The sequence below is a fragment of the Echinops telfairi genome, unplaced genomic scaffold (assembly GCF_000313985.2).
Source record: "Echinops telfairi isolate 266 unplaced genomic scaffold, ASM31398v2 ScPeMD7_5;HRSCAF=22, whole genome shotgun sequence".
NCBI lineage: Eukaryota > Metazoa > Chordata > Mammalia > Afrosoricida > Tenrecidae > Echinops > Echinops telfairi.
In genome coordinates, this window is record NW_022103901.1 from 21,227,722 (window position 1) to 21,240,544 (window position 12,823).

A 12,823-nucleotide genomic window follows, 5' to 3' on the forward strand; every position below is an offset into this window, starting at 1 on the left:
GATCACAATGATCTACATATAACCCTCTCCCAAGGGGATGGACAACAGAAAAGTGGGTGAAAGATGACAGCGGTTGGTGTAAGATATGAAAAAAAATTTTAATAAATTATTAAGGGTTCATGAAGGAGGAGGGGTGGGATTAGCTGACACCAAGAGCTCAAATAGAAGGAAAATGTTTTGAAAATGATGATGGCAACATATGCACAAATGTGCTTGACTCAATGGATGGATGGATGGATTGTGATAAGATCTATAAGAGCTCCCAATAAAATGATTTTTTTTAAAAGAAGAATATAGGCTCTTGAATCTAACAAAGCAGGATTCTATAGGCAGCATTACCACCTATCAGCAAGGTAGCCTTTGGAAAGTCACTTCACCTCTCTGAACCTCAGTGCACTTCACCTCTCTGAACCTCAGTGCCCTCATATGTGAAATGGACAAGTAACCCCACTGAACAGACTTCATAGGGGAATTCCATGAAATGATACCTGTGAAGTGTCTGGCTTGGTCTCTGGCCTAACGTGAGCACTCAATGTATTTGAGCTGTTGTTGTTTTGGGGTTTTTCCAATGGGAAGTCTGGGGGTGGGGGTGGGGGCTATTTATGTTCGGTGTCCCTGTCTCCGCAGATCCAGTTATCCGAGGACCAATGTATGTCACAGAGTAAGTGAACCTGGGGCTTTTGCAGGAGGAGGCGGCTGGGAGATGGAGGAGCAATAGTTGGAGGGGGACATGTTGGAAATAAGAAAGTGTGTTAGTCTGGGTTGACTAGAGAAACAAATTCATAGACACTCATATATGTATAAGAAAGAGCTTTATATCAAAGAACAATTGTACATTAAGAAGACATCCCAGCCCAGTACAGGTCAAGTCCATAAATCTGATATTAGCCCATATGTCCGTGACCAGTCTTTAATTCCTCTTCAGAGTCACGCAGCACATGCAATAATGCCGAATTCAGGAAGAAAGATCACAGGCCAGTGGCGGGAAGTCTTGTAGATCACAGTGGTGGTGGAAGCCTCTCAGCGTAGGTGTGGATTTCCATGTGGCTCCTCCAGTTCCAGGGCTCTGGCTGCATCAGTGTAGCTCCATGTGGCTTGTCAGCAAGAAGACGAAGCAGAGCGTGTCTCCTGCCTCCAGGGAGGAAGACAGGAGTTCCCAGAATCCTCAGGAGAAGGCCATGCCCACACGGAGCCCTCATTAGCTATGACCTTATTGACAGGCTAGGCTCCACCCCACAAGAGATTATGTAACTGCCACAGAAAGAGAATTGACTCTAGAGTGATGTTGGGGTGGGGCTTGGACTCCCTGGGAATCCACCAGAACAGCTCCTAGCAGCTGAGGAATGGGAAGGAATGGGGTCCTTCATGGAACCAATGGGCCTATGCCAACCTTCCCCAATTCCTCTCTTTCACAGGATGGCCTTTCTCTCAGATCCAACTGATGGCAGCCTATATATCTTGGGGACCCAGAAACAACAAGGATTAATGGTACGCTTCCTAATGGTGCATGAGAGTGAGAGCCAGGACCCATCAGACAAAACCTTGAGGAGGTGGAGAGACACCTTGGTTAGAAATCCTGGTGGCCTACAGGTGGTGCAAGCCAGGATTCTGAGTGCCTCTTGGGAAGGTTGTCTGGAGGGGACAGGTAGGTAGAGGGGGCCGACAGGAGTGGCTCTGGCTGGTTCTACAGAACAGGGTTACTCTCAGGCCTTTAAGGGTACCATAAGGATCTCTCATTCAGGACTCAGGGTTTTAAGGAACAAACTATGGTTAGCTGGTGACAAGTTGGCCCCCTCGCCACCTGGTGACCCATGCAGAGCGGAGCAAATTCGGCTCAGTCTTTTACTTTGAACTATTGTGATCCGTGGGGGTTTCCTCACCCTCCCTCATTTCTGATGATGATCAAAATATACACACTAAAGCACCTGTCAACACAGCAACTTCCACAGTAACAATTCCATGACTTGATTACATTTTTCATTTGCACCACAAGTATTGTCCTTTTCCAAAATATTCTACCATCATTAACATGAGCTCAATGCACCGCCCCCCCAACACACACACACACACACAGATTTCCCCTTTCCCCCTTCATCCCCACACACACACACACACACACAGATTTCCCCTTTCCCCCTTCATCCCACCCCTGGTAACTGTTGGTTTCTATATTTCTGCTTATTTAATATAAAGGAGATCATACAAAATCTGTGTCAGCAACTGACTTATTCTCCTCAGCATAATGTTTCATAATGTTTCATTGGATGAATTTTGGAAGTAGGTCGTCAGACCATTTTTTCTAGTCTGCTTTAGTATTGTATCAGTTAAATAGCACATTGCTCCAAACTCGGTAAATAAATTCCCAAACCACTTATTCAGCTCACAATTGTGTAGGCTGGCAATTTGGACAGGGCTCTGCTGGCACCTCTTCTGCTGGTTGTGCCTGAGTGTGTGCATGCGTGCATCTGAGATCACCTGCTGATCAGCTGGATGCTCTGCTTCTCAACGTTGACTGGACGTTAGCTGACTTTGGACAGGGGCAACTGGGTGATATGTCTCTCACTTCTGGTAAGCAAGCCTGGGCTTACTCCATGGTCATCGAGGCATTCCAAAACAGCAAATGAGGGCAAGCCCCAGGCCACCAGCACTTTTCAAGCTTCTCCTAGCATTGAATGAGTGTGTGTCTTGTAGACCAATTTTCACGGCCAGCTCTAGCTATATTCCTGAGAATGAAGAACAGACGCCGGCTCTTCATGGGTGGGGCTGCAAAGTCACAGTTCTAAGGGATGAAAAGTAGTCTGTGCCCATTGTTGTGATTAGATGCCTTGTAGTCTATTCCAACTCATAGGTACCCTTTGTGCAAGAGCACGAAACACTGCCCAATCCTCCCCCATTCCCACAATTGTTATGTTTGAGCAGCCACTGTGACAATCCATGTCCTGAAGGATCTTTCTCCTTTAGCTGATCCTCTACCAAGCATGACGTCCTTCTCCAGGCATCAGTCCCTGCTGACAAAACGTTCAAAGCTTAAAAGAGTCTCGCCATCCTTGCTTCTAAGGAGCATTCTGGCTATACGTCTTCTAAGACATACTCGTTTGTTCTTCAGGCAGTCCGCGGTGTATTTCATTGACAACATCATCATTCAAAGGCACCGATTATTCATTTGTCTTTTTTCTTCATTGACCAGCTTTTGCATGCTTATGAAGCGAGTGAAAATACATAACATGGGTCAGGTGCACCTTAGTCCTCAAAGTGATATTGCTTCGTAACAAAAATAGGTCTTGTGCAGCAGATTTGCCTAATGCAAAAGGCCATTGGACTTTTCAACTGCTGCTTCCATGAGCAACAATTATGGATCCAAGTAAAACGAAACCCTTGACAGCTTTGATCTTTTCCCCATTGATCATGATGTTGTCTATTGGTCCATTTGTGAGAACTTTTCATTTCTTTCCACTGAGTTACAATCCATGCTGAAGGCTGCAGTCTTTGATCTTCATCACCAACGACTTCAAGTCCTCTCTGCTTTGGGCAAGTCCAGTTGTTTCATCTGCCTGTCGCCGCATGTTAATGAGCATTTATTATTATCAAATGCCTTTGCATAGTCAATGACACTCGGATCGATGTATCTTCCTGGTATGCTCTACTTTCAGCTAAGACCCATGTGACCTCAGCAATGCTATTCCTCATTCCAATCCCCTTCGGAATCCAGCTTGAATTTCTGGCAACTCTCTGTTGATAAACAGCTGCACTCATTTCTCATATAATCTTTAGTAAAATTTTATTTGCATGTAATATTGGTTAAAAAAAACACACTGATGGTATTGAGCTACGTCATCACTTTCTACAGATGTAGTAGATTTGATTTCCCTTGACAAAGCCCAAACTCCTTGGCAAAGCCTGTAAGGCCCTACAGCAGTGGTTCTCAACCTTCCTAATGCCATGACCCTTTCATACAGTTCCTCATGTTGTGGTGATCCCCCAACCATTATTTGACCCCCCCAAAATGACTTCATAGCTGTCATTTTGCTACTGTTATGAATCAGGAGACACCATGTGAAAGGGTCATTTGACCCCCAAAGGGGTCCGCACCCACAGGTTGAGAACCGCTGTCCTACAGGATCTGGACCAGTCTTACTTCTACAGCTTCAGCTTTTACTATACATATACACACACACACATACATACACGTGAGCACACACAGCCCCCTGCTGTGCAATGCTCTACTTTATGACTCTCAGTTAATTCACTATGTCTACTCTGGGGCTTCTCACAAGTGTGTCCTCGGTCTGGAACATTCTTCCACTTGTCTCTGTTGTAGCTGCCATCTTGCTGGCCCCCAACTTGTGTCCAGGCATATTATGACCCATAGGATTTTCATTGACTGAGGTTTTCAAAAGTAGATCACTAGGCCTTTCTTCATCATAGCAGCATGCAAGCTTCCGTCGACAGATAGGCGTGAAGTGTATTGCCTAGGAATCTCCTGCAAGAACGGTGAGAAACCTGTCACCGAACCACCAATGTACCTAATGAATGTTGCCATTGTGTGTCGTTGCGTCTATTTCTAATCCTTTCCTGGAAATGGTCCTCTCCTCAGAAGCTGCCCTTCACCATCCCTGAGCTGGTTCTTGCCTCCCCTTGCCGGAGCTCCGATGGGGTCTTCTACACAGGTGAGCACCTCTCCAAGTTGGCAGGAACAGGGAGTGACCTATCAATGGAAGTCCAACTTGGGCACTGTTCCAACAGGAGGCATACCCTCTCCCATGCCATTTGGAAGTTGGGACAATCTCCATTTTCACAGGCCGGAAGCAGGACGCCTGGTTTGTGGTGGATCCTGAGTCAGGGGACACCCAGATGACTCTGACCACCGAAGGTCCCTCAACCCCTCGCCTCTACATAGGCCGGACACGTGAGTCAGGTCCCAATCGCCCACCATGACTGGGCATGACTTCCTTCTGTTCTGCCCAGGTCTGGTTATTGCCATCCAAGTCTAACCCAGGCCAGTCATTCAATCTGTCACTCAGTCAACCAATGTTTTACTGAGCAAAGAGCTAGGGTAGATCAAGAAGCAAGACAACCCGAGCTTCTGCCTGGTGAGGCCCACAGACTTCTAGGTCTCCAGGCTGGCCACTTGGGTACTTCACACCCTCCTAGAGTGAGTGGGGTAAGAGATGCATCACCTGAGCCTCCCTGGTAACCCTGATTTTTTTTGGGGGGGGGTTGTCTGTAGAGTACACAGTTACCATGCATGACCCAAGAACCCCGACACTACACTGGAACACTACCTACCGCCGATATTCTGCACCCCCCATGGATGGCTCATCTGGAAAATGTGAGTGCCCCTTTCTCTGGTCTCATTTGAGGGTTAGGTCCCCAAGTCAGGCACCACAACCAAGTCTCACCCACATTGTGACCGACCTGTCGGGCCTCCTCAGGATGATCCATTGGATGGCTCACCTCTGAAAGAAAGTCCCTCGTGATGCCCTTGACCCCCAGACTAGATTCCCTGACTATCATCTCTCCATATCTTAGCTCCACCTTTCCGGTTCCACTCACCTGCAACCAAGCAATTAGGTAACTCTCCACAGCCTAAATGGCTTGCAAGGAGCCCACACAACCCTGAGCAGACCCCACATCTCCTAACTAACCCCTCCATCTGGAATGGCCCCAAGAGATGACCCTAACAGAACTCATGTCCAGACTGACCCTCCAGTAGCCCTGACCACCCCCATTGCCATTAAGACAGTCCTACCCAACTGTCTGAGTGATGTCGCCAGTGTCCCTCGATCATGTTTACCTGACTCCCTCATGCTGCATGAGGTAATCCTGACACAGGACACTTCCTCACATCTTAAGTGACTCCCATGGGAAGCCACCTTGATAACACACACACACACACACACACACACACACATGCATTCTGGGTGACCATCTGAAGATCATGACTGACTACCACATATCCTGAGTGGTCTCTCTCAGGTAACCTGGACTAAATTACACACACAGCTGTGTGACCTTTGGATGATTTTGACAGGTCATGCCTAGCTCTCCAGGTGACCCTATCTGATCCCCTTAGTTTTAAGATGACCCAGTGAACTCTGACTGACCTCCCCACATCATAAAACCATCCAGGTAAGCGCCGCTGACCTCCACAAAGCTAAATGACCTTCCCTAGACCACCCACTCTCAGAAAAACTCCCTTAGCCTGAGATGCTCTGAGGTCCCCCGGCAGAGCTCCCTGACTATACCTCCAGGCACCTTTCTTGACAGACATGAGCCACTTGGCCTCCTGCGGGATGGGTCTGCTGCTGACCGTGGACCCTGGAAGTGGAGCGGTGCTATGGACCCAGGACTTGGGCGTGCCTGTGACGGGCATCTACACCTGGCACCAGGACAGCCTCCGCCAACTGCCCCACCTTACCCTTGCCCGGGACACCCTGCACTTCCTCGTCCTCCGTTGGGGCCACATTCAGTTGCCTGCTTCAGGCCCGCAAGGCATGGACACTCACTTCTCTGCTTTGGACACCCAGCTGCTGTAGGTACCCGTGCCTGGAAGTCTTACAGCCTAGGCCCCATGTCCAAGGGTATTCTATTCAGCTTTGACTTGCCTTAATGGCTGAACCAGGTGTCAAAATACTGAACTACAGTGAAACCTGTAAAAGCCAGAATATGTGGAATGCAGTAGCCTGTCAGAGAAAGAAGTATTTTCTACTAAAACTGTGATAAAAAAAAAGTGGTAAGATTGCACCCTATCAAAGGTGGAATTTTTCAAGACCTGGAAAAAAAACCAGGGCTGTCCCATTGAGATCTGGCCCCCACAGGTTTCACTGTACCCCCAAACTGGTTGGCTGATAACCAGTACCCTGAGCCCCAACAAGTGCTCCCAGGGCCCCTGGAGAGCCCTGCTGCCCATGAAAAAAGTAAAATCTGGTCCAGGAAGGGCCCACAACTTTCCATTCTCCTGTCACAGCTAGCCCTTTTTTGGATTGATAGGTGTTTGCACCTTCTTAGTTTTTAAATATCGCCCTACCCTATAGCACATACTATTTTGTGGCCTTCATCTTGGGGAACCAGGAAACATAGTGGGGAAATCAGCATTAAACCCATTCCACAAATATTAACTGAGCACTTGCTATGTGACAATCACTTGCCAGGCCCTGGGAGTACAACCATGAACAATACAGCCATTGTCCCTCCTGCAGGACTCTCAAAGTCTAATGAGGGTGACAGATGCACAACGAGACCATTGTAACATGGCACAATGGTGTATGAGATACGAGCAGCACAGGGTGCCCTAGAAATGTATAGGAAATCTTTCCAAGTCCAAGCTGTCCAGGATGCAGTCAGGGAAAGCTTCCTGGAGGAATGGACACCCAAGTTAGAACCTACAGACAAATAGGAATGGGGAGAGAGAGAATGGAGCATAGGAAATCCAAATAAATCAAATAAGAAATTAAATCATAGATGTGAACAAGGAATGAGGTCTGAGGTCATACAGTAAGCAGGGACCTTGTAGAATCGGTTAGTGTTTGGGGATTTTTCTCCTAAGGATGAGGAGGGGCCAACTGGAGGGCATGAATGTATCACTTCTTGAGAAAACTCACTCTCACGAGTGTGGAGTGTGAGAAGCTGAGAGCTGTCTAGGAAGGAAATGGGGAGCTATCTAGTAAGATATTGCACATAATAAAGATACCTTGGGCTAGGGTGGACACACCAGAAATTAAAAGGAAACAAATAGTTAAGAATTGGTTATTAGAGAGTTTGATGATTGTGAGCAAAGAATCAAGATGGTGCACCCAGATTTCTGGAAGCCCCTGGACACTGTCATTTTCAGGCCCTGCAGGAAGTACTAGAGAAGGAGCCGGGAAAGAAAAGGAACGAGGAGGCGAGTTCCGATGGAGAGGCTCAAGCTTTGGAAAGAGATCCTAGGCTAGACATAGACTTAGAAATCATGATTATGGAGTTGGCAGCAGTTATCTGTTGCTTCATCACCAACCATCTCCAAGCTCAGAGCTGAAGATGAAACACATTTATCATTTTCCCAAGAGCCTGTGGGCCAACCAGGTGGGTTTTCTGGTCTGGGCTGGCTTAGGTAATAAATGCAGTCAGCTAGCAGCTTGACTGGGCCTGCATGGTTTAGGATGGCCTCCCAGGCCTATCATGTGTGGTGGACTGTTTGGCCTAGGGGCATCAGATGGATTGGCTCATGTCCATTCTATGCCCCCAGAAAACCATCCTGAATTTCCTCACCCGGTGGTCCCAGTGTGCACTTGAACCTGTCTCATTGACCAAAGCAATTCACCTGGCCAATTCCAAAGTCAATGGGGGGATACAGTGGTTACTGAATCTACCTGGCACCATCACTCGCTCCTTCTTCCCTTGTCCTTCCCCCCTGGCCAGGATGACGCTGTATGTGGGAAAGGATGAAGCTGGCTTCTATGTCTCTAAAGCACTGGTCCACACAGGGGTGGCCCTCGTGGTAAGAAGGGGTCTGTGAGTGGGATGGAAACATGGGGTAGCACAGAGGGCAGTCTCCTTAACTAATGGCTCTCCATCTGCTGTAGCCTCGTGGACTGACCTTGGCTCCCACAGATGGCCCCACCACAGATGAGGTGACACTCCAAGTCTCGGGAGAGCGAGGGGGCTCACCCAGCACTGCTGTCAGATACCCCTCGGGCAGCGTGGCCCTCCCCAGTCAGTGGCTGCTCATTGGTGAGGCCCCCTGGCTCCAATGTGGAGTAAATGAGACACAGGATCTGGGGACTCAGCTTTCCGGTCTGGGACGATGAGGTCACTGCAGCCTGCTGACTTTTGCCCTGTCCCTCAGGACACCATGAGCCACCTCCAGTGTTACACACCACCATGCTGAGGGTCCATTCAACCCCACAGAGTCAGACTGCTGAGAGCAGCCCCCTGGAGAGCACCCAGGCCCCCGCCCTCTTCTTGGAGGTCAGTGCTACCTGTGTAAAAAGGATGGGGGAGGGGGAGGGATTCAGGCATGGGTGGGAAGTCTTTGGACTTCGTTCTCAGGCTGCTGGACAAAACCTTTGGAGGTGAGTCAGTGGACCCCACACAACTTCGCAGAAGAGAAACATTTTTAAAATTACTGTCAGAAGCATGTTCAAGGCGTCAAAACGGTGCTCTTTTAGCTCCCTAAGTTGTGAGTTGTAAGTCACAACTCTCTACAGTGTGAACATAATAAAATCTGCATCCAATGAAAGCCAAAAAAACCAAAAAAAAACCCCACCAACCCCATTATATCATGTTTAGCATGTTCTATTGGAAGAGGGATAGACAATAAACACTAGCTCAGCAGTTCTCAACCTGGAGGTCTCGACCCCTTTGGAGGTCGAATGACCCTTTCACAGGGGTCACCTAAGACCATCAGAAAACACATATTTCCGATGGTCTTAGGAACCGAGACACTGCTCCTCTATCCATCTCCAGGCGGTCTGCCCACATGCAGATACACCCAATCTATGGGGTCACCACAACATGAGGAACTGTATTAAAGGGTCGTGGCATTAGGAAGGTTGAGAACCACTGCACTAGTGGCTCATGGTTAGCAGGAGTGGCCATGATCCAGAGCAGTCAATCTTAAGTCCGAGTGCTGATCAGAATCGTCTGGGAGCTCAGCTTGTTCTTAGTGTCGGGTGACGTCCAATTGGTTCCGTCTCACGGTTACCCCGTGTGCAGCAGCTCGAACCACGTCGGGTCCTGGGCCAGCCTCACAATTATGGGTATGTTGGAGCCCCTTGTTGCAACCACTGGGTCAATCCATCAGGTCGAGGTCTTCGTCTTTTTTGCCTCCCTTGGTTACGTGTTGAACTGCAGGTTTGTAGTTCAAAACCACCAGCCGTTCTGCTGGGGACAAATGAGGCTACTTCTACTCCTGTAAAGCATTACCGTCTCGGAAGCCCAGAAGGGCAGGTCTACTCTATCCCATATGGTCTCTGTGAGCCAGAATCGATTCCACGGCAGGGACCCCTCAGTAGAGCTCCACTGAATTCCGAATCCCTGGAGGTAGAGCCTGGGAATCTGTATATTTTAGTAACACCCAAGGAGATGCGGGTCATCAATAGGATTTAGAAAACTATATCCCTAGGGAACCAGGAGGAGCCCTGGTGGCACAGTGCTAAAGCACTTGGTTGCTAATAAAAAGGCTAGTCAAACCCACCATTTGCTCCGCAGGAGAAAGATGAGGCTGTGGGCCTCCTGTCAAGGTTACAGTCTTGGAAACACCATGGGGCAGTTTTATGCTGCCCTTTAGTATTGCTGTGAGTCAGTGTACGCATCACCCACAGGATGTCAGGGGACTCCATGATGTCTCAGCTCACAGGGAGAGAGAGTGCCTGCTAAGCCAGGCCCGGTGTGGGTGAGGAAGGAGCTAGCAGTCCCACAGTGGAAAAGGTAGTGATGAGAGCGAAAGCCCCTTTGTCCTTAGCTCCTGAGAATGCATGGAGAAGAGCCTTGGAACCTGGAGCTGCATCCTGAAGAGAAGCCCCCAGAGCTGTATCCACAGCTGGGCCCCCAAGACCTGTTGGCAGCCAGCCTCACTGCTGTCCTCCTGGGAGGGTGGATTTTCTTCCTGATGAGGCAGGTGAGGCTTTCAATCCTGCCCTGGGTCCTTCTTGGAGCCTTCTAGCTCTGAATTCCACTCCTCTCAGAGACGGTCCTGCTCTGATTGAGCGCCCCATCCTTCCAGCAGCTCCCTGGGGCCCTGCCACTGAGCTGTGTGTGCCCTTGCCCCAGCAAGGCCATCTCAGGCACAGCTGCAGGGCTCTGGGGGGCTGGGCACTCATGAGCCCGCATTCGCAGCAGCAGCTGGCAGAAAAGCGGCAGCAGGCACCCCTGACACCGGCAGACCCTTCTCACATCCCACAGCATGCTTCCACCCAGCCCTCAGGGACTGCCCCACCGGACCAGCACTCGGAGCAAATCCAACCACTCAAGGACCCTGAAGGTGAGCTTAAATGAACAAGAAACAGCAAAGGCCAGTGGGAGGGAGAGGAGGGGAAGGGCAAGTTTGGTTTAGCTAGAAAGTCCATTTATTAGAAGTCACCCCAGAGGTGAGGCATTGACGGTTCAGTAGTAAGATTCCCAAGTTCCATGAGGGAGACCTGGGTTAGATTCTCTGCCAATGCACCTAATGTCAGTGGAAGTGTGCGTATCGCTGTGAAAGGGTGAGGACTTGGAAGAAAGGCGAGGCGATCTGCTTCTGAAAACCAGCCATTGGAGCTCCTACAGATCACAATGGTCTGGCCAGGGACAACGTGCATGTGGTGGCCCTGAGTCAAGGACTGCTTTGAGGGCAGCTAGCAACAACATATCACTGCCATCGAGTTGATTCGGACCCATCGTGGCCCTGTGGGTCAGAGTAGAGCTGCTCCCGGGGTGTCTAAGGCTGTAAATCCATATGGAAGCAGACTGTCTCATCTTTATCTGAGGAATGGCTGGTGAGTCTCTTGATACACATAAGTATCTTATTTTTAGAAGACACCAGTCATTTATGTTTCTTCTGTGTGTGTGTGTGTGTGTGTGTTTTATGATATGTTTGGTAGTGTGTATGTTCTGTGCATCAAGACCCATTCGTTTGTTCCAGTTTTCTTATTCACGATCATCATGGTTCTAAGGTTTGTATTTAGTTCTTTAATCCATCTCGAGTTCATTTCTGTATGTGGGGTAAGGGTTGCGAACTTTTTATTGGTCTGCAGATTGAAATCCAATTTTGTCAGCATCATTCGTTGAAGAGACTAATCTGGCTATGGAGAAGGGCTTGAGGTCAGGAGGTGAGAGGCCTACTTTGCTCTTCTTAACTAGTTCTTTGCTGATGTTGGGACTCTTTCCTCTATATATAAAATTGGTGACTAGTTTTCCCATTTTAAACAATGGGGCTGGAATCTGGATCAGATTGCTTTGTGATATTTTCACAATGTTAAACCTGTCTATCCATGAGCATAGGACATTCTTCTATTTATGTAGATCTCTTTTTGTTCCTTTTGGTAGTATTTTATCATTTTCTTTGTATGCCTTTTATTTCTTTGGTTAGGTTTATTCTTAAGTATTTCATCTTGTGGGTGGGTATTATAAATAGTATTTTAATCTTGATGTCCTTTCCAGCTCTCTTTGTTAGCACACAGGAATGAATCCCATTGATTATTATATGTTGATCTTGTACCTTGACACACTGCTGAATCTTTCCATTATTTTCAACAGTTTTCTTATCTAGTCTCTAGGGCAGGGGTCCTCAAACTACGGCCTGCGGGCCACATGCGGCCCACTGAGGACATTTATCCAGCCCTCTGGATGTTTTTGCCCCATTTTGCTTTTGTACTTCAAAATAAGATATGTGCAGTGTGCATAGGAATTTGTTCATAGTTTAAAACAAACAAACTATAGTCCAGCCCTCCAACGGTCTGAGGGACAGTGAACTGGCCCCCTGTTTAAAAAGTTTGAGGACCCCTGCTTTAGGGTTTCCTATGTATAGAATTACATCATCTGCGAATAATTTTACCTCTTCTTTGCCAATTTGAATACCTTTGATTTCTTATTGTTGTCTAATAGCTCTTGCTAAAACTTCCAACACAATATTAAATAAGAGTGGTGGTATAGGGCACCTTGTCTGGTTCCTGTTCCCAAGGGAAATGCTTTCAGTTTGTGCTCATTGAGCAAGATGCTGGCTGTTGGTTTTGTGTATATGACCTTTATTATGCTGAGAAATGTCCCTTCTACTCCAATTTTACTGAGAATTTTTAATAGGGATGGGTGTTGGTGTAGTATTAAATTTAAAAATTGGCGCTGGGGGGTGAAGGGCCAGCCCCCACCC

General features: G+C 48.1%; 1 protein-coding gene across 1 annotated transcript in view; it reads left to right on the forward strand.

The window, feature by feature from the left end:
- The window catches only part of ERN2 (endoplasmic reticulum to nucleus signaling 2), a 24,453-nt gene that overhangs the window by 1,494 nt on the left and 10,136 nt on the right, over positions 1–12,823 (forward strand). Inside the window, exons 3-13 of the mRNA XM_004706058.1 lie at positions 628–661; positions 1,416–1,488; positions 4,595–4,667; positions 4,799–4,906; positions 5,228–5,329; positions 6,268–6,532; positions 8,398–8,476; positions 8,562–8,709; positions 8,825–8,946; positions 10,442–10,597; positions 10,816–10,960. Of these exons, the coding sequence (XP_004706115.1) occupies positions 628–661; positions 1,416–1,488; positions 4,595–4,667; positions 4,799–4,906; positions 5,228–5,329; positions 6,268–6,532; positions 8,398–8,476; positions 8,562–8,709; positions 8,825–8,946; positions 10,442–10,597; positions 10,816–10,960 (1,305 nt within the window). The remainder of the gene's footprint in view (positions 1–627; positions 662–1,415; positions 1,489–4,594; positions 4,668–4,798; positions 4,907–5,227; positions 5,330–6,267; positions 6,533–8,397; positions 8,477–8,561; positions 8,710–8,824; positions 8,947–10,441; positions 10,598–10,815; positions 10,961–12,823) is intronic.